This window comes from Indicator indicator, chromosome 21 (assembly GCF_027791375.1).
Source record: "Indicator indicator isolate 239-I01 chromosome 21, UM_Iind_1.1, whole genome shotgun sequence".
Taxonomy (NCBI): Eukaryota; Metazoa; Chordata; class Aves; order Piciformes; family Indicatoridae; genus Indicator; species Indicator indicator.
The window spans coordinates 18887716-18908603 of record NC_072030.1 but is presented as its reverse complement, the minus strand read 5'-3'; the positions used below and the strand labels follow the sequence as shown (position 1 = coordinate 18908603).

Genomic DNA, 20888 nt, shown 5'->3' with positions numbered 1-20888 from the left:
CCCCCAGAACACAGCAGCTGCTAGAATGTTGGAATAAAGGCTTGGAGGGGAGACTGGATGAGATTTATTCAGCAGTGCTCTGTAGTTATTTACAGCTATGGGGGAGGAAAATGAAGGTATCTTAAATCAGTCCAGAAGGAACCATCTCCAGTGCTGTCAAGAGCTCTCATAGCATCTTGGGTGAATGAACCTTGAGGATGGGAGGCCAGGAGATTCTTGGAGGATGCAGGCATTTGGTTTATCTGAGGGGGACAAAATGAGAGAATAAAAGTTGTCTTCTAGCCAAGAAAAGAGGAAGGAAGGGAAAATAAACACAGAGTGAAGCCAAGAGGCCTTTCAGCTGTGACAGGACAGCCTTCTGCTGCAAGGACATAAACCTGCCCTGGGCAAGCTGTAGCAGTCCTGCAGCAGTCCTGCAGCAATAATTGATGCTGAAATTCAACAGCTTTTAGCCAAAGCAACCAAAGGTTGTGAATTAATTCCTTCATTCTCTATCCACTCCCCTGAGCCACCCAGGGCCAAGTACTCTTTGCCCTTGTGTGGCTTTCCAGTCCCCACTCTCTGCTTTCCACTCAGTCCCATCCCAGGTGCTGGGGCTGCCTCAGCTCCTGCTCCCTTGTGCCACGAGACATCAAACTGCTGATTGCTCCTGTGCTTGCCACAGTGTGAGGCTGGGTCGCTGGAGAGGGATTTTTTTTGCTTCCACCCAGGGGGATGGCCAGGCATGGAGGTGCCTGCTCCCTCCTTCTGGTGCACCTTGGTTATTTCTGGTGAGCCAAGTGCCAGTGCAGGCTGCTGTGTGCTCCTCAGGCCTGCTGAATCCTCACCTCTCTCATGGGCCTCTTACCTGCAGCAGGGCTTTCCAAATTATTCCTTGAAATCAACCAGCAGGAATTCCAAGGTGACACACTTGGGCTGCGCCACAGGGAGACCGACACCTGGCACGGTGCTGGAGACTCCTGCCCAGGCAGAAAGCGCCAGGGGATGCTGCGGGGAGAAAAGGGAAAGCCCTGATGGATCAGAGGAACGGAACCACGCAAGAAAGGCGAGGGAACATCCAGGGACTGCCAGGAAAGGAGGTGGCCGCACGATGGCAGCCAGCAGCCGGGTCATGAGCAGCGCCTGCGGGCTTGGGAGATCTGGCTCCGCAGGACTCACCCTGAGCCACCAGCTCCGAGCCTTGGCACCATTGGCACATGAGAGGAGCGGTGCTGTGCCGGCCAAGCCACGCTGCTGCCTCTTTGCTCCCCCGATGAGCAAAGCCAGCTTCAACTGCTTGCCACATCGGAGCCAGAAGTGCTGAACCAGGGTCCCTGAGGAGGGGGAGGAACAATCTTGCCCTAGGAAAAAAACAAACCAAACCCATAGTTCTGCAGATGCAGAAGTTTAGTGCTTTCCCCCAGATACTTCTGTCTGCTTTTGAGTGATGGCTTCAAAATGAAGACAGAAAGAAAAAGTCCTAAACTCTTCTCTGTTTGCATTTCTCCCACCGCTAGGTAGCGGCCAGGGGCACCTCTGGTGCTGGGCTCTCAAGCCAAGCTGAGCAGCCAGCTCCTGTCTCTGTGGAGCAACAACACACCTGAGCAGCATGAAGAACTCCTGCTCAGAGCAGTTTCTGAACGACCTGAACTGGGTGTTCATGAATTTGGGCAGGGCTTTGAGGCCCCTGCTGCTGTAGGAGTTGTCCCTGTCCATGGCAGGGGGCTGGAACCAGGAGATCTGTAAAAGCTTTCCCAACCCAAACCCTTCTGTGACCTATGCTAAAGGTGGCCCAGGGAAACACAGCTGAAAAAAACACCTAACCAGCCTCTTTTGAAGGATCTCTCTTCTCTCACATCCTCTAGGCAGATACACAGGAAGGCAACACTCTTTTAAACTACTCTCCTGAATAAACAAATAAAATCCAAGACCCTAGGAACTGAGCAGAGCAAATAAATATTTCAGCAGCCTCCTCCATGAGAGATGCTCACAGCCTTTGCAGGCTCAGCAGAGGAGCTCCTGTCAGAAGGGCTCACTGCTGGCTGCAGACAGGCATCCTCTGCCAGGCTGAAGTAGTTTCCTACCTAAGAGCCATCAGTGGTTTTATTGCCTCTTCCTGGGTGGAATTTCCCTTCCCCACAGCCAGCAGGAGCAGCAGGGCAAGGAGAGCTGCTGAGAGCTCCCAGCCAACTCCCTCAGCATGGCTAAAAACCCTGCCCAAAGAGGTTGGAGTCTCTTGGGCTGAGGAGATGCCATGAGGGATAAGTATGGGGACCTGTGGTCACCCCCAGCAGCAATGAACAGTGGAGAGTGATAAAGTCTTCAGTGAGTCTCTGGCTGCTTACCAAAGGGTTGTGTGGCTGCAGTACCTCAGCACGAGCATGAGTCACCACCACACTTCACCTCTGAGGCAGATGATTGTTCACCAACAGGCTGGAAGGTTCCTCACCATCACCTCCCTCCCTGGTTTCAGGTTTCCATGCTGCCAACCTCAGCATCAGTACCTCCAAGAGCACAAAGTGCTGAGAGAGTGGCACAGGAGGGTTGCCCGGGAAGGAAAGGGCTGCAAGAGGTCAGCTACTGAGGAGCTCAATCTTGTCCAGGCCAAGCTCCTCCTAACCAAAAGAAAAAGCTCACTGCCTCCTCTGAGTGCCATTAGAGCTCTGGGGGCAGGTACCTTAGAAAACACAACCTACAGGCATGGGCTCACCCTCCCCCCAGCTCCCAAAGCCCAGGAGTTTGGGGACTGCTGCTAGAACCCCAGCTGGGCTGTCTGGAGGGCAAAGTCCTCCCAGTCCTCCTGAGCAAAGCCTGCAGGAGGAAGAACCAGGAGGAGCCCTGTGGCTGTCCTGCCCGCACGAACTCAGTCTCTGCTTCACCCACAGCACTCACTGCAAAGCTCTTCACTCCTGTGTCAGGAGGGGTGGGAGGCACCAGAGATCCCCTCTGGCACAGCTCCACCCTCTCCAGGTGAGCACACACCTTGCTCCCCCACACCCTTGGAGTGCTGCTGGTGATGCAGTGCTCCCCCCCAGGCCAGCTCCTGCCTGCTCCTTCCCCTGCCCTCCAGTTCACACTCAGCAGTAATCCAACTTCTCTTCTACTTCTCTTTCCTTGTCTTAGCCCTCACAAATCTGATTCCAGCTCTTCAAGGCACTTGGCAAAGCCACAAAGTGGTGTTGGCTGGACTGGGAACACCACTCTGGACATACTGAGTGCCCTTCCTGCTCCAACACAGCCACACTACCCCCAGCACTCCCCTCCTTCAGGAGTCACACAGCAGAGCAGGGCTTGGGAGAGAAGGGCAGCTCCTGCCTCCTTGGGACCACCCCCCCCAGGGAACAGACCCACAGAGACCTGTCAGACCTGGCTGGCTCCTGCCAACCTTTCTACTCACCCTGTTTGTACAGGAGAGTTATCCCTGCCTCAGGAAGCAGCCAGGGAGTTGGTTTCAACTTCCAGTGGGCCACAGCCCAGCACAGATGCCTTGGGGAAGGCAGAGGCTGAAGCAGTTGTGCCCTGCTGGGGAGCCACAGGCTCTGAAGGAGCAAGGGAGGCAGGAGAGCTCTGTGGGGAGGAGGCATGCTCAGGGCCTCCAGCCAGGAGAAGGGGGACACTGGTTCCTAAGAGCTGTAGAATACTTACAGCTCTTCCAGGCATCCTTGACACCAAACTGATGCCTTTCATGCAACAGCACCTAGGGAAGCAAAGCAGGTGACTTCCAGTGCTCTTCTCCCCAGCCAGGGAGGCACAAAGAAAGGATTTATTGGCCCCTGCTCTGGCCCTCCAGGAGGGCAGATTTCCTCTGAGGTTCACAGAAGGGTTTCTGAAAGCTACCTGGGGAAATCAAAGTGGTGCAGAGCAAAGGAGGCCACCAGGCAAGGCAGGGAGGATGAGGTCTGTGCTCCAGTGTCAAACTGTGGTGCAGGCTCCTGGCTTGGCTTCCCTTGTCCTGGCCCTGCACAGCCTCAGCCCAGCCCAGCCTCAGCCCATCCCCTCTGCCCTGTGCTGCCCCCATCCCCTACCTCTCACCTGAGTGCAGGAGGATGGCAGCAGCTTACCTGCCTGCTCTGCTAGGCAGTGCTGGGCTTGCCACTCCTTTGTGTGAGGGTGAAGGGCATCTCTCTCCTCCTCCTCGCTATCTGCCTGCTGCCAGGCAGGGGCAGGTCCCTCCCAGGGCAGGTGAGTGCCACACGGAAGTCAGGGCACTCCTGGCTCCCATGAGACTCGGGGCAAAGGAGCCAGGGAAGGAAGCCCCGTGAGCCCCTGGGTTTGTTCTGCCTGTGGCCTCAGCCTCACCAGCTGCCTGACAGCTCCTCAGAGACCTGCCTGGAGGGGCCAAGGGAGAGAGAAGGGAAGAGGTTCTCCACTCCACCATGCAGGTAGGAAACAGAAACTGCTCAGCTCTTGCCAAGGGATTGCTTTCTGGCACCTCTGAGCCACCTGCAGCCTGGGACTCCTAAGCCCCAGCCTCCCTCTCCCTGTGCTTCAGCCTTTAGAGCACTCACAAAGCACCAGGAACCTCCTGTTCCTCTCTCCAGCAAGCAGCCTCCTTCCTCCCATGAAGGTGTGAGCAAGAGGTGTGTGCTGCTGGCCAGGTGGTTCCCATGGCTGGGGAGTGAGGAGAGCCAAGCCCCACACACCACCCCATCGAGTTGCAGGGTCACCTCTGGCCCCAGGTGTTGGTGCTAGGGGTCAGAGGTGCTGGAGCACAGGTGAGAGAAGGATGGTTTGGGCTGGGATCAGATCTTCAGCTTATATAAACCCAGGGAGAGTCACAGCAGAGGTGGCAGCCCCAGAGGCTCCAGCAGCACCTGAAATAAAGCAAGAGCAGAGGGAGCTGTGCCAAGTTCTTTCTCCAGCCTGAGAGAAATTCTGTGATTCCAAAAGCCAGGCAGAGTCTCCCAGGCTGGGGCAGCTGGTGAGGTCCTGCCATCAGCTTGTGCTGTTCCACTGACAGAGTTCCAAGGGTGGCAGAATGGCTTTGGTTGGAAAGGACCTGAAAGATCCCTCAGTGCCACAGCTGCCACGGGCAGGGACACCTCCCCCTAGCCCAGGCTGCTCAAAGTCTCATCCTGCCTGGTCTTAAACACTTCCAGGGATGAGACATCCACAGCTCCTCTAGGCAACCTGCTCCAGTGCCTCACCACCCTCAGAGCAAAGAATTTCTCTATCACGGTTTCTCAGGAAAGCCTAAGGAAAGGTGGAAGTGCCGGAAAGCAGCATTTGGTAGAAACAACCCTGGGAGAAGAGCAATTGGATCATCCTGGTGTGGGAGATGGGAACCAGGCAAGCCCTCCCCAAGCCACGATGAGAAAGGAAAAGGCAGGTGCAGGACCCTGTCCAGGCTTGGGTTACTCACACTTCTGGCTGCACCCCCAGCCCAGGGCTGCCTGCTCCACCTCTCTGGAGGGTCCAGGGCCTCACTCAGGGCAGCAGCAGGAGAGGCCTCAAGCAGCATTTTCCATATTTCAATTCCTGCTTCTGCTTTTGCTGGTTGCTTCTCCACCTTCACACATCACACCTCCAGCCCTGCTTCAGCCACGAGGAGGGGAAGAGCAGCCCAGGCCCTGTGCTCCATGCTGCAGGGAGTAGAGTCCAGGGATTGAGTGAGTTGGCTTTGCCTGCCCTGCTGCCAGAGCCAGACACTGTCTCTGCCCCACCCAGGACTCAAAATGTACTTGTGGGGCTGCCCAAAGTCACTGCCTTCTGCAGCTGCCCTCATAAACATGGCACATCTGGCCCCACAGCAGGATGGGACCCTGCACCTTTGCCTTGCAGAATGCTTAACAGCTGTGAAACCAGCTAAGGCTGCAGCCCCGCTGCTCCTCTCACCTCAGCCCTGCTGCCCCGCTGCTCCTCTCACCTCAGCCCTGCTGCCCCGCTGCTCCTCTCACCTCAGCCCTGCTGCCCCGCTGCTCCTCTCACCTCAGCCCTGCTGCCCCGCTGCTCCTCTCACCTCAGCCCTGCTGCCCCGCTGCTCCTCTCACCTCAGCCCTGCTGCCCCGCTGCTCCTCTCACCTCAGCCCTGCTGCCCCGCTGCTCCTCTCACCTCAGCCCTGCTGCCCCGCTGCTCCTCTCACCTCAGCCCTGCTGCCCCGCTGCTCCTCTCACCTCAGCCCTGCTGCCCCGCTGCTCCTCTCACCTCAGCCCTGCTGCCCCGCTGCTCCTCTCACCTCAGCCCTGCTGCCCCGCTGCTCCTCTCACCTCAGCCCTGCTGCCCCGCTGCTCCTCTCACCTCAGCCCTGCTGCCCCGCTGCTCCTCTCACCTCAGCCCTGCTGCCCCGCTGCTCCTCTCACCTCAGCCCTGCTGCCCCGCTGCTCCTCTCACCCCAGCCCTGCTGCCCCGCTGCTCCTCTCACCCCAGCCCTGCTGCCCCGCTGCTCCTCTCACCCCAGCCCTGCTGCCCCGCTGCTCCTCTCACCTCAGCCCTGCAGCCCCGCTGCTCCTCTCACCTCAGCCCTGCAGCCCCGCTGCTCCTCTCACCTCAGCCCTGCTGCCCCGCTGCTCCTCTCACCTCAGCCCTGCTGCCCCGCTGCTCCTCTCACCTCAGCCCTGCAGCCCCGCTGCTCCTCTCACCTCAGCCCTGCAGCCCCGCTGCTCCTCTCACCTCAGCCCTGCAGCCCCGCTGCTCCTCTCACCTCAGCCCTGCTGCCCCGCTGCTCCTCTCACCCCAGCCCTGCTGCCCCCCTAACACAGAGCTCCAGGGGTGGGCACTGGGAATTCCTGTGCCAGTCTGAGGATAGCTCACAGGCTCCTGCCAGTTTCCCAGGCCTGAGCAGGGCAAGGGCTGCACTGCAGAGCAGACACCAGGAGGTAACTCAAGTTGTTATGGGAGAAGCCAGTGTCCAGCACATCCTCCCTGCCCAGAGCCACACCAGTCCTCAGGGCTCAGCTGGAAAAATCAGAGAGCAATTAGTCCCCCTCTGAGACTTAGATCAGTGTTGGGAAACTCGAGGCAGGGGACAAAGCAGCAGAGGCAGGGTCTGGCACAGGGTCTGGAGCTCCTCACTTCTGGGGTGAGTGCATCAGGAGTTGCTGCTATCACTAAAGGATTAAGGGGCTGAGGATGAACCAGGCTGGGACTGTTTGGGGTTATTTGTTCTAACACAGCCCAGGCAGCACATCCTCAGTTGTGGCTACTGGTACCAAGGCATTCCTCAGGGATACAGGAGGGGAGGCAGTCCAGGCACTGACCACCATTTCTTACCTGTGCCCCTAGTCTTCCTCTCCAGGGCAGAAAGGAGATCTTGGCACCATAAGTCTGAGACCCAAAAGCTCTGCAGGAGGTTCTGAGCTCAGCAGGAGGAACTGCTCTGGCCTGGGCTGCCTTACACCCTGCAGGGGCAGGTCTGAGAGCAGTGATGCCACAGCTGGGAGAGCTGGTGGAGGAAGGATGCTCTGCAGAAGCTCTCCCCAAGGGGTACAAGGCAGGGGCTGGTAGCACCACCAGGGATCTGGGGAAAGGCCTCCAACACTCCATTTGCCCAGCTTGGCTCAGGACCAAGCTCCAGGGCTAGGCACATCCCATTTGTGAGCCTGCTGTGGAACACCATCAGCCTCTTCTCCAGGGCAAGGATGTGCTGGTCAGGATGCTTGGAGTGCCCAGCAGAGGAGCAGCCTGCACATGGAAACAGAAACTGTGATGCCAACAGGTCCTTCTGTCTTATTCTGAGCAGAACAGCTGGGCCAAGGGGCATCTAGGAACACCCTGAACCCCCTCATCTCCACAGCAGGGCTGCAGGGGTCACTGCTAGAGCTGGAAGGGTTGGTAGCCTCTGCAGGATGAGCCTAGTGCACACAGGCAGGAATGAGCCAACACAGCCTGCAGAGACATGGTGCCAGGGCACATCTGTGCCAGCATCAGGGCATCAGCGCTGGGGCAGAGCCCTGCCATGGCTCCTGCTCCCTCCCCTGTGCCCAAGAGGGGCTCTTGGCTGGGGACAGGAGGAGCTGCTGCACCAGTGGGCACTTACCCACCCCAGGCAAAACCCAACCCTCCCACCCAGAGCTGCCTAGAGCTCTGGCACAGCAGAGGACAGCACCACAACCTCCCTCTGCACCTCAGCCTAGACTGGGCACCTTTCAGGGGGAGAAGCTCTGGGGTAGAGCTTACTGTGCCAGCACCTCTGGGGGAGCAGATCCTCTCCTCAAGCCTCCTCACATTGGCTTGCTCTTAGTCAGGCTCCTCACAGCTCTTCTGCTTTGGGTGAGGCCCCAGCTCCACGTGGGAGGGGGTTTGGCAGAACACTTCAGCCCTTTCCTCATCCCAGTCTCTCCTGCTCCCACGGCCTCACTCCTCACTGGAAGCTTGGGATCCAGATCTTACATCAGGCCATGGTTGCACCACCACTGCTCTGCACCCTCCTCTGCAGCTGGAGGAACTTGTCTGGCTGGCCACTGTTCCAGGTCACAGCATCTTTAGTGGCAACACTGAGGATGATTCTCCAGTTCCCTCCTGCTGCTGCATGGCATCCCCATGCCCTTGGCAGCAGCAGCACCATGGGCACAGCAGAGAACTGGAGAAAAAAAAACAAACCAAAACAAAAAAAAACACATCAAAATTCTGGGTTTAAGACAAGTTTCATCCCTGCCTCAGCACAGCATGGCCTGCAGAGTGTCTCTGCCACACTCCCATCCATACCTGCCACATCCTCCTGGTGTTCACTGGGATCTGAGGCCTGGCATTCCCTTCCCAGTCCACTGCCTGGCTGGTTGGGCTGATGCCCTCTTTCCTGGGAGGGAACTATGGCCACGGAGCCAGGCTGAGGTCACAGCAGGAAAGCAGGCAGAGAAGATGGGAACAAAGTACTCTGAGGCTGATGTGCTCCAGTCCTGGGTGCCCACCAGACCCAAGGGTGCTCCTTCTGCAGATGCTGGGGAACGACACTGGGCAGAGGAAAGCTGCTGCCATGCCCTCATCTTTTGCTTCATATATCACCAGAGCTGCAGCACTTGGGTGCCTGAGCATCCTGGGTGTTAAAGGGTGAAGGTGAGGAGCAGCACTGGCCCCTGCACACCCTCTCTTTGGAGCCAGCAGAAGCCAAGGGTCAGCAGCTTGTCCTGCCCTCTCCAGCCCTTGGCCACAGACTGAGGGACCCAGGAGGCTTTCCAGGAGCTCATTTGCCACCCACCCTGGTGCAGTCACAGGGCTGAGAGCCTCTGGCTGGCCCTGCCAGGCTCTCCCTTCACCAGGATTCGAAGCCACCCTCCCCACCCATTCCAAATTGCTGGCAGGGCCCTGTCTGAGTGGGGCAGAGCGTGGCTGGAGGCTGTGAAAGCCACTGGAGCAGGGAGGGAGCTGAGCACTGGCACATGCCCAGCACAGGCATCGGGTGAAAGGAGAGGAGCAAAGTCCAGGACAGAGGGAAAGGTTTGGAGTTTTTCCTCTTCTCTGGCTCCCTTGTGACCCAAGTGTGCTAAAAATTGCATAGGCACTGCAGGAGCTCAGGAGAGGCTGCAGACACTCACAGAGCAGCAGTCCCTCCCAGACCCCTAAAGACTCCAAACTGGAGGACAAGAGTGCACAGGAGGAGGGTTCAGACAGCCCTGCTCTCACCCTCCCCTGGCATCCCATCGTGGCTGCTGGGAGAGGAGCAGGGCAGGTGGAGCTGGATGCTACCTGGCAACGCCCCTGGGCTCAGCCCTTCCTGCTGTTCTGAAGCACCACCACAGCCTGAGGCACCCAAGCGAGCTCCCAGCAGCCTGCTGAAGCCTTTGTTGGTTTTCTCTTCCACAGAATGAAATTCTACTGACTCCCTGGAGGGACTTCCCTGTCGAAGACTCAGACCCCTTTGCCCCCCCGGTAAGCCCCCCCCCCCACAGCTCACAGTGGGGGAGGGCAGTGTCAAGGCAGCGGCTGCCTCAGTTTCCCCAACCCCAGTCCCCAGCTCACTCCCTGTTCCCTCTATGCAGTCGTGAGGAAGGTCCAAGCCTCTGTGAGGCTGGAGCTGGAAGGGAGAGCTCTCATCCTGCCAGCCTCACCAGCTCCCTGGTCTGTCCCTTCAGCAGGATGAAGAGAAGTGGGATTTTGTCCTGGTAAGCGACATCCACGAAATGGGCAGCCAGAAGGAGATCAAGAGGAAGAAGTTCCTGGATGAGCTGAGCAAGAAGGGCTTCACCATCAAGGTGAGAGGCTGTAGGAGGGAATGGCAGTGGACACTTGGCCATGTAGACACCCTGGTGTGGGCTGCTGCATCCCAGGAGATGGGAGAGAGCTCAACCACTGAGCTGGTTCTGGAACACAAACCACTTGTCCAGCCAGGGCAGACCCCACCCCAAGACTCACTCAGCCCCTGGCCCTGCAGCTCAGCCCCTTCCCTGCCCCTCTGGCCCTGCCAGCACTGTTCTCACACCTCTGGTCTCCCCCCACCAGAAAATTGAGGACAAGAAGCTCTTTTATGGGGTGCGTGCCCCGAGGCAGCTCTTCCAGAAATACCAATGGCTGCTGAGGAACCCTGACAGCAGGTGGCAAAGCCCTGATGCCCACCAGGATGTACCAGTGACCACCAGGTAGGTGCTGAGTGGGGCTGCTGACCTCCAGCATCTTGCAGCCCCCGTTGCCCACACCAGCACCCATGCCCAGCTCAGCTCTGTGCCAGGCTCCTCGTCTTCCTCAGGCCACCTCCACCTACCATATGCAAAGCTGCCAGCGTCTGGCTGCCCGCAGCCAGCTGCCCCTTTCTTCCCCTCCTCCTCCCTCTCCCCCCCGCCACGAGCCTGTGCCCCCCAGGCAGTGTCTGACCTCAGTTTCTCCTCGCTCAGGATCCGCATCGTGAGCTTCATCCTGCAGAACACAGTGACCCCAGACCGCGGTAAGGGACCAGGGCCAGGAGGGGCCATGCCCAGCCTGGCTCTGCAGCAGGGCTTGGGCACAGGCAGCCCCAGCTGCCTTAGCTCCCCCAGGGAGGGTTTGGAAGGTGTGGGAAGCCAGGGTGCAGCTCAGAGCAGTACCTCTGCTGCTGTACCCAAAGGCGGGAACAGTGACAGCTTCCTGCTCCCCTCTCCCCAAGCCCCTGCCCTCAGCTGCCCCCAAAGACCTCATCCCTCTTTGGCACCCCAACACAGGCAAGGCACAGGGTGTTGTCTTTCTGCTGTCCTTAAGGATCTGCTCTGTGCTCCCAGAGCCAGGCACAGCCTGCAGCACCTCAAGAATTAGTGCTGATCCCTCCTGCAGAGCTCAGCCTCTCCCAGGCATTTTTCCTGCCACCCTCGAATGCTCCAGGCTCTGCCTGGCAGGGAGCACACAGAGCTTCACTAACACTCCCTGTTCTCTGCCCCCAGAGAAGCTGCACGACCTGATGAAGAAGAAGGTCTTTGAGGCTTCCTTTCCCCTGCACGAGGTGAGGCTGAGCACAGCCTGTTAGAAGTGAAGAAGCAAGGCTGGGGAGGAGGCCTTTGGGATCTGGAGCTGCATCAAGACCTCTCTGCACAAAGAGCACAACAAAGCTCCCGACAGCAGCCTGAGGGCTGGGCTGGGGGATAATCTTGCCCTGGTCATCCTGTGTCCAATACTCTGCTTGCAGAAAGAAGAGGTAAGGGAATTCCTGAAGGAGAAATGGGCTCGCTGGAGAAGCCTATTTCAGCACCAGCCCATCGAGAAGATCAGGTAACAGGGGCAGAGGAGCCACAGCAGAGTCCTAACCAAGAGCTCCCACCTAAGAGCCAGAGAGCTTCGAGCCCTTTGCCAGGCTCCTGTGTTCCCTTAGCTCTTCTTCCACAGAGAGAAAAATCTCAGCCCCCTGTTTGCATCATCACCAGGTGCACTGAGAACATGAGCGGCTTGCTCCTGGGCTTCTCTGACCACCCCCAGGACAGCCCTACCCCAGCCCATACAGACCCAGCCAGACCCCACAACATCCTCCTGTTGCCCCCTGCCCTGTGCCCACCTCTGGGCTGGAGCTGTGCTCTCAGCCCCTCGGTGATGTCCACCATGCACTTGGGTGTGTTCCCAAGCAATCAGTGTGAGGAGGCTCAGCTGCTGCAGTCCCCACGAAGTGCTGCACCCTTGGGGTCCCTCCAGCTGTGCTGACTCAAACCCGCCGCACCCCCAGGCATGCAAAGAGCACTGCTCCTCCTGGCCCCGACATCCCTGTGGGGTAGAAGAGCATTTCCTAGTGACCCCCAGCAATGTCACCCCCTCCAGTGGCCACGAGCCACAGCTCTGCCCTCCCCTAGGTGCTACTTTGGTGAGAAGGTGGCACTGTACTTCGCCTGGCTGGGCTGGTACACGCGGCTGCTGGGCATCGCTGCGCTGGCAGGCTCCGTGGTCTTCATCAGTGGCATCACCATCTTCAGCTCCAGCCAGGTGAGGTAAGGCAGCTGGGGTGCCAAGCACACCCTGAGCTCCAGCCACTGCTCTGCAGGTGGCTTTGGACAGTCAGCTCCCCCCTCGCCCTGCTTTGCTCCCATCTGCACCTCTCTCTCCAGCAAGGAGATCTGTGAAGCCAACACCACCATTATGTGTCCACTCTGTGACCAGAGCTGTCCCTTCTGGTACCTCTCTGACACCTGCACCTATGCCAAGGTAGGCAGCCCCCTTCCCAAGACAACCTCAGGGCAAAGGATGGGCAGACACAGCCCACAGCACTAGCAGAAGCCACCCCAGCAGGACACCTCCACTAAAGCTCTGTGAGAAGGGGGAGGTACAGCCAGGCTATGGTCTCCATCACCACCAAGGAAGAGTTCACCACTCCCAAGCCCCAGTGCCCATCCCCTTCCTGCACTTTGCCCTCTTGCAGCACCTTTGCTGCCTGGGGCAGGGGGACAAGAGAAGCACTGAGCACAGATGCCCCTCCCCAGCCCCCAAGGTGCCACAGCCCCTGCCCCCCACTGCCCTCATCACATCTTCCTTGATCTTCTGCAGGTCACTCACATGATTGACAACGAGGCCACAGTCGTGTTTGCCATGTTCATGGCAATCTGGGGTAGGTGCCAACATCCTGTGGCCAAGCACGCACAGCTTGCAGGCGGGATCAGCCCACTGTGGCTTGGTGGGAGAGGAGGTGGAGAAGAAGGGGACACAACATAGCTTCTCCATTGAGAGGCTTTTGAGTCCTTATCTCCTCCACTTCCAGGGCCACCAGCTCCCCTCCCAAACTAGCAAGGAACAAAACCAGCCCAGCAATCACCTCCAGCTCCCCAAACACACCTTGCCCATCCTGCCTGGAAGCTTTGACTCCTTCCCCCGCCACAAACTCCTGCAAAGCACCCAACAGCCTCTCTGGCCAGGCTCTTTGAGCAGCTGCTGTAGGTGATGGCAGCTGCAGGAAGGAGGGACCAGCAGCACCCTCCCCAACCTGCCAGACTGCTGTGTGGCCTCTGAGCTGCTGAGGTCCCAACACCACATCACCTGCACATCTCACCTGGCTTTACTGAAGCCCCTTCAGCCCCAAACACCACCAGAGGTGTGGGCTAGGGGTTCCACCTCAGAAACCATGGTCTGAGCAGTTGGCTCTGGCTGGTTTACACAAGGACAAGCCAGGAAGGTCAGCCCAGGTGAAAGAAAAGGTGGCTGGGAGTGGTCTGCAGCAGTGCAGCCATGCCAGGGTGCAGGGCACCGATGCCACTCAAAAGGTGGATTTGTCATTCACCCAGGTTAACGTGGCTGGATGGTGCCATGCAGACATGGGCACCACAGCAGAACACCTCTGGGGCTTACTCTAGTTTGTAACAGGTCCCCTAAGACACAGGAGGGGCTGACCCCCCCTGAAAACTCACCCCCACACCTCTTTCTCCACATGGGGCCAACACTCACTGCTGTGTGCCCAGGGTCCTAATTTGCTGCCAGGTTGGCTGGTGGCATGGGAATCCATCCTGCTCTGGGGGGCAGAAGGGTGACTTCATCTCCAGAGCCATTCCCAAGGGTCACAATGTTCCCTCCTTCCCCACACAGCCACTGTGTTCCTGGAGCTGTGGAAGAGGAACAGAGCCACTGTGGTCACCAACTGGGACCTGTATGGCTGGGATGAGGAGGAGGTGAAGATGTGAACAGCTAACGGAGACACACAGCAAAGCCAGCACCTGGCAGTCCTGGGGGAGATGGAGCTCTCCAGGGAGCTAAGCAGCTGCTGCTCTCTTCCCAGGGGCCTGAACTCAACCAGCACTGCTCAAGCTGTTGTGGGTTGGGTGTTCATCCCTGGTGCTGCTCATCCCATGTGTCCTTTAACACACAGCCCCTAGACTTCCCATGGCCCAGGCACAGCTCTGCTAGACCCTTCCTTCCCCTTTCTGGGACTTTCTGAATGCATCTTTTGCAGGAGGAGCTGGCCCTGGAGCTGATCAACAACTTGCAGCACGAGCCCCTACAGTACCAACACTCCTACCTCTGCAGCACCATCGTCCTCATCCTAGTGCTGGTGATGGTATGTGCCAGGGACACCATAGGAGGTCCTCTCCTGCCCTTCCTTCTCCCTTCTGCAAGGTCAGCACCTCAGGGTGTCCTGGTGCTGGAGCAAAGGCAGAGACCAGGCTGTTGGGGCAGGTCTGTGCCCATCACAGAGATGCAGAAGCCTCCCTGCCCTCACCTCGCTGTGCTGGTGGGAAGGGCAACCACCCTCTGGGCACCCAGGCTGAAGGCTCTTGCAGTAAAAGGCAGTAAGAGACAAACACTGGCTGTCCTTGCTTCTCCCTCCTGGCCAGACAAGGAGTTCAGGTGCAGACATACACCTTAAGCATTTCTCCTCCCACCTGGAGAGTGATGATTGCATCTGAGGCCACATCCAGATGAGCTCTGGCGAAGGGAGGCAGGGTCTGGGGAGCTGGACACAGCCCCTCTCAGCCTGCTGTGCCCCTCTGCAGATCGTGGTGATGATTGGCATCGCCCAGGCACTGGTCGTTTACCGGGTGGTGGCCACTGCCCTCTTCAGCCAGAGCGAGGTGGAGCTGCTCCGGGAGCAGGCCAACACCGTGGCCGTGGTCACCGGGGCCGTGCTGCACTACCTCACCATCGTCATCATGACCAAGGTGTGCAGCGGGTAACGGGCTGGCAGGGGTCTCCTCCTTGCTCTCCCACCACCACCCCTCCCCTCTCATCTCACACCTCTCCTGCAGGTCAACAGGCGAGTGGCTCTCTTCCTCTGTGACCTGGGTAAGGCACACCTGGGCTGCCTGCACCCTGCAGCCAGGCTCCTGGCCCCTTCCCCTCCTCCGTCACCAACAAGCATCTCCCAAGCAGCTCGGCCATGCAGGTGCCCACAGGAGGCTGGCACAGGTGCCCACAGGAGGCTGGCAGCCCTCTAACAACCAAGCCCACCCGTGGCACGCATACTGCCTGCCCCACAGCAGGCTTTGGAGAGGTGGTCACCTGCAGGGCTAAAGCTTGGTGTGAGCAGGAAGCCACCAGAGCTGCAGGGGAGCTCCCACCACAGCTTTCCTCTCAGCTAAGAGCTGCTTCTGCAGCAGCTCACAGCCCTGTAGGACCTCTCTGCTTAGCTGGGGTCAGCCTCATCAGAAGGCTCAGGCAAAAGGCAGGGAGGGCTCCATGAACAGCAGGGACCCCTTTCCAACCTTCTAAGCACTGCTGTGGCATCCAAGGAGGCACAGGGCAAGGTCTCACCTCTCTGTGCCCAAGTCCCTGTGCCTTTTCCCCTTGCCCAGAGAATCCCCGGACATTCTCCCAGCGTGAGAAAAATTTCACCATGAAGATCTTCACCTTCCAATTCTTCACTCACTTCTCCTCACTCATCTACATTGCCTTCTTCCTGGGACGGTGAGTGGTTGGTGGGGACCCTGGGGGAGAGCAGAGGGAAGCCTGGGTTGGGGACACACATCCCCAACTCTCCCCAAAGTCTAGGGACAGTCCAGTCCCTTCTCCCTCCTTGCCAGGCACAGGGATCCCATCAGGAGGGCCACAAATTCTCCTGTGAGCACAGGGAGGGGGAAGCCCCTTGCTTGTCTACTGGTGCCTGGAGGACAGTGCCCTCCACCCTGCACCTGAACCTTCCTGGGGCTCAGCACCTCTCACTGTTGCCTCCCTGCCCAGGATCAACGGCCACCCAGGCAACTACGTGCGCATCGCTGGCAAGTGGAGGCTGGAGGAGGTGAGGGACTTGCCAGGGAGCTCTCTGGCCCCACACCACCACTCCTGCTCCTCCTCTCCCCGCTGCCTGGCAAGGCTCTGGGCATCTTAGCTTCCTCCCATCACACCTGCCTCGACCAGAGAGCCCCCAAGGCCAGGCCACAACCGCTCTCTGCTCGTGCCTTTCAGTGCCACCCCAGTGGCTGCATCACTGACCTCTTCATCCAGATGGCCATCATCATGCTGCTCAAGCAGACCATCAGCAACGTCATGGAGTACCTCATCCCGTGAGCCCCCCCAGACCGTGCAGTGCTCACTGCTGGGCACCCAGGGCAGCTTCCTGGCTCCTGCAGCGCCCAACCCCGGCCCTTGGGCCAGGATTCCGTCCTTGTCTTCCCTCAGCTCCCCAGGGCTGGTGCTGGCAGCAGCTCAGTCCTGCTGTCCTCTGCAGGCAGCCCTACAAACGCTGCCTCCCCTTGCAGCTGCATCGCCCACAGGCTGCGCAAGGAGCGGCAGCACCCCACGAGGAGGAGCACAGTGCTGGGGGAGGAGGAGGAGGAGGCTGAGGACCCCTGCAAGAAGCAGTGGCTGAACAACTATAGACTCAACGAGGTCAATGTCTTCAGCCTGTTTGATGAGTTCCTGGAGATGGGTAGGTAGGGCAGGGGAGGAGGGATCCTGGGAACAGAACCTCCTTGACTAGAGAGGGTCTGCTGCTGGGGAGCACATCTATAAAGCAAGACACAGCTCTATAACCAGCCCTGGCACACCCAGCCAATCATTCTCAAGACAAGAGAGAGCACACCTGGTGCCCTGCCTAGGACCTTCGTACCCTCCCAGGAGCACCAAGGTGGTGACTATAAGCCCAGCCTTGGTCTCCCTGCTAGGGTGGTTCACCCAGTGCCCTGTGGGGATTCACAGATCCCCCACTCCAGTAGCCCTGTGAAAGGTGGGTGTCCCCCGTGGGGATGTGGAGACCCCAGGACCAGTCTGTGTCCCCCTTTCACCCCTGCACAGTCCCTCAGACAAGCCACAGAGCAGGACAAACCCAGACAGCAAGTCAGGACCCTACGGGATGTGCCCTGGGTGATGACTTCCCACCAGCACCCAGCACTTCCCTCTCCTGCAGTGATCCAGTACAGTTTCACCACCATTTTCGTCGCTGCTTTTCCCCTCGCCCCTCTCCTGGCCTTCCTCAACAACATCTTTGAGATCCACCTGGATGCCATCAAGATGATGAGGCTGTACCGGCGCATGGTGCCCAGGAAGGCCAACGACATCGGTGAGATGGGGCCCAGCAGCTGCCCCCAGCACTGCTGCCTGGTGCCTGCCTCCTCAGCACAGAGCCCTGGAACCTCCCTTCAAGGAGAGAGCAGGGCACAGGGAGAGCTGTGGGATGCGGCAGGAGAAGCTACTTCAGAGCCTGCAGAGCAGCTTGGAGGCCTCCTGCTTTCACCTCTTCTGGCCAGCAGCTGAGGCTTGCAGTCCTGTACCTCTGGAGCAGCAGCAGGGAGCTGTCAGGAACCTCACCAGCTGCTCCTCTCCCGCAGGGGTCTGGCTGCAGGTGCTGGAGGCCATTGGCATCCTGGCTGTCATCGGCAACGGGCTGGTGATCGCCATCACCTCCGACTTCATCCCCCTGCAGGTCTACAAATACACCTACAGCCCCTGCATGGCAGAGAACAGCTCTGGAGTGGAGTGAGTGCTGCCCCTGCCTGCCTCAGGCCCCCCACACAGTGGGGCAGGGAGCAAGGGGAAAAAGGGAGGGCATTCCAGATGGTAGCATCTTCAGCCTTCCACTCACCTCATCCCTGTGGTGGGTAAAAGCTGCTGGCCCTGAATGGGCAGAGCACTAGGAACACCAGAGAGCTGCAGGACACCATGGGGGTCCACACAAACTCTCTTGCCCTCCCCTCTTTCTTCCAAGCCTTGGCACACTGGCCCAGGCCAGTCAGGCTGGATAGAAGCCTCTGAGACCTTCATTTCTCCCAGGCTCTGTGTAGCTAGGGAGGGGAGGCAGGACCCCAGATGGGTGTTGGTCTCCCCAGAATGGTTGGGCCTGTGCTCAATCATCTGAGAATCCACACAGCAGGGAAAAGCTGGAAGAGGGGAAACAGACTGGAGATGAGGAAGAAATTCTTGCCAGTGAGGGTGGTGAGACACTGGAACAGGGTGCCCAGGGAGGCTGTGGCTGCCTTCTGCCTGGAGGTGATCAAGGCCAGGCTGGATGAACAACCTGGGCTGGTGGGAGGTGTCCCTGCCCATGGTGGAGGGGTTGGAACCGGATGAGCTTTGAGGTCCCTTCCAACCTGACCCAGTCTGCGATTCGCTGAAGCCACAGAAGGAAAGCTGCAGGCAGATGACTTCTGCAGCAGCCAGAGTGCCCCAGCAGGCACAAGGGCTGCAGCTTCCAAGCAGGACACACCACAGCCCCCCAGTATGCCCAGATGTGGCCTCTCCCCCTGCAGCTGCTCCACTGGGTACATCAACCACAGCCTCTCCGTATTCCGCATCCAGGACTTCGAGCCCCAGACGAGGGCCGAGGCGCTGCCCAGCTTCAACAGCACCCAGAGCAAGGAGTGCAGGTAACAAGCAGCCCGGGGCCGCTCCGCAGGGCTCCCCGGGGTCCTCCCCCGGCATCCCGGCTGCGGCGGGGCCAGGCAGCGCCGGCAGGCAGCCAGCGAAGCCGCTGGGGCTGCTCTGGGATGCCCGCGGGCAGCTGGCGCTCGGGGGCTGTGCCGCAGGTACCGGGATTACCGCAACCCCGACGACTACAGCTACACCGTGCAGTTCTGGCACATCTTCGCCGCCCGCCTCGCCTTCCTCATCCTCTTCGAGGTGAGCCCCCGGGGGGGGAGGGGGGGGGGGCGGCTGAGTGGGGTGGCAGCAGGGGGCAAGGGGCCACACTCCCCAAGGGGGAACTGCCCTCTGCTATGCTCTTTGCTGCCCGCAGCATGTGGCCCTCTGCGTCAAGCTGATCGCTGCCTGGTACATCCCTGACGTCCCCCAGTCGGTCAAAAACGAGTTCCTGGACAGGAAACACAGCAACCTGCGGAAAGAACTGAGGTAGGTGGTGCCCTAGGAGATGCCAAGGGCTGCCGTGCTTAGAGACGGCACAGCACAGGAGGAGCCCTGCCTGGCTGCAGCATTCCTGTGCTCCTGAGCCCCACGGTCAGGCTGACACCACCACAGGCGTGGGAAAGGTGGGACCCTGTCCTCCCACCCCCAGGGCAGCTCCTCTAGCAGCTTTGTCAAGGTAGCTTCTGCCCCAGCTCTACCCCAGCCTTCACCACCTCAGACTTACAGCAGAAAATGTTCCATTCAAGATGAGCTACATCAGCCACAGCCAAGAAACCATCTCCCTCCTACCTACTCCCACACCCCCTGGCCCAGGTGGCTTTTAACCACTCCAAGCCAGTGAAACAAGACCCACCTGAGGCCATTCACCACTGGTGCTCCCCAGGGAAAGCTTGGCTTTGGCTCTGCTTGGCCTTGGCTATTCCTTTACAAAAAGAAAAGCTCCAGGTTAAAACCAGGAGCACTTTTGCCCAACTTTTCCATTTAAATTTTGCTTAAAAGTAGAACTAAAGCATTTCAGCTGGAAACAGAAGCAGCGTGGGTGAAAGCCACAGGCTGCCCCCCCCCCCTGCTGCTGCTGTCCTTCATGGACCTAAGCTTTGGAGGAGGGCTCAGCCTGCTCCTTTTCACCATCATCCTGTCCCAGCTGCCACCCCAAAACCCAGGTGAGAGCAGCAGTGAGTGGAGCTCAGGAGGCACCACACTGCCACTATGCAGCTTTCAGGCTCTTATTCCCCCAGACAGGGATTTTCCACAAACTGTGTCACTTTTTTTTTTTTTTTCCTCCTCTGTTTATTCCTGGCATGAGGCCCTGTTCCCACCCTCAATGTTCCCACACCTCCAGTCCAGGCAGTTCCCTCCCACCAGGCCCCTCTCCTTTCTTTCCCAGCATGATGGAGTACTCCACTGAGGTGTAGCCACTGCTCTGCATGGAGAACCACGGATTTGAGCCCCTGTCCCCAGCCTGGCAGTGCCATGGGTGCGAGAGGAACCACCATGGCAGTGCCTATGGAGACAATGTCCCAGCTGTGACTGAGCTTGGACTTGAGCTGGAAAGTGACAACACATTGGTGGCTTCACAGCAGGAGGATCCTTTCCAGCTTGCACAGCCAGAAGGAGGAAGGAAGCTGTGGCAGCACCAGGGATAGTGCCTCCCCTGCACACCAGGGAAGAGTTTTGGCACTAGGGATGAAGCACAGTGCAGCCTCCAGCCACTGCTGTGTGAGCACCATGCTGGTCTGCAGGACACAGCCCGGCTCCCAGCCAGCCCCTGTCCCAACATGCTGTTGGCATCAGCACAGTGCCAGGCATCTCACTCCAGCTTCCCTCTCCAGTTCTTCTTTTGCACTTTGCTCTCCTTTCTGCTCTGCCTTCCATGACCTCCCTCTGAGCCTTTCCTCCTTCCCCACAGCACAGCCCTTGGCATGGCCACCACACGGCTGCAGCTCCAACCTGCTCTTTTCATGGACACTGGGAAAAACGCTGGGATTAGGCTACCTGTGTTTTGCTTTAACTCTGCCCTGAGCATCCCAAGAGCTGTGCCTGGCCCACGGCTCCTGAGCAAAATGGGTAAATAAATACAAGAGCCATGCAGATGGGTATGGTACTCCCCCATACAAGGGGCCAGTACTGCAGCTGCTGCCCAGGCACACCCATGCCACTCCTGCCTCCACATCACCCAAAGGGATCACCCCTGCAAGCCTCTCTTCCTTCTGTCATGGACAACCAAACGTGGCTGGGGCTGAATCAGCTGTGTGTAGCCCAGAGCTAGGACAAGCATGGGTGCTGGCTGGGGGACACCCCCCCTTTGGCC

General features: G+C 58.9%; 1 protein-coding gene across 1 annotated transcript; it reads left to right on the top strand.

Moving 5' to 3' along the window:
• Positions 1-1090: 1090 nt before the first annotated feature.
• ANO9 (anoctamin 9) lies at positions 1091-19992 on the top strand. The gene is made up of 24 exons (XM_054390455.1): positions 1091-1296; positions 9694-9784; positions 9991-10107; positions 10355-10491; positions 10744-10793; positions 11263-11321; positions 11505-11587; positions 12157-12291; positions 12409-12505; positions 12845-12905; positions 13874-13956; positions 14238-14342; positions 14779-14943; positions 15031-15067; positions 15577-15688; positions 15962-16019; positions 16187-16284; positions 16480-16649; positions 17127-17279; positions 17548-17695; positions 18466-18582; positions 18742-18835; positions 18951-19063; positions 19965-19992. The coding sequence occupies exons 1-24, from the start codon at positions 1091-1093 to the stop codon at positions 19990-19992; spliced, it is 2517 nt and encodes an 838-aa protein (XP_054246430.1).
• The last annotated feature ends 896 nt before the right edge of the window (positions 19993-20888 follow it).

Excerpts from the sequence above, each read along its gene's own strand:
- ANO9 (XM_054390455.1), top strand. The coding sequence starts at position 1,091 with ATGGCAGCCAGCAGCCGGGTCATGAGCAGCGCCTGCGGGCTTGGGAGA. Across the intron at positions 16,020-16,186 it reads GCAAGTGGAGGCTGGAGGAG|TGCCACCCCAGTGGCTGCAT; the intron begins GTGAGGGACTTG and ends CGTGCCTTTCAG. Across the intron at positions 17,696-18,465 it reads GAGAACAGCTCTGGAGTGGA|CTGCTCCACTGGGTACATCA; the intron begins GTGAGTGCTGCC and ends CTCCCCCTGCAG.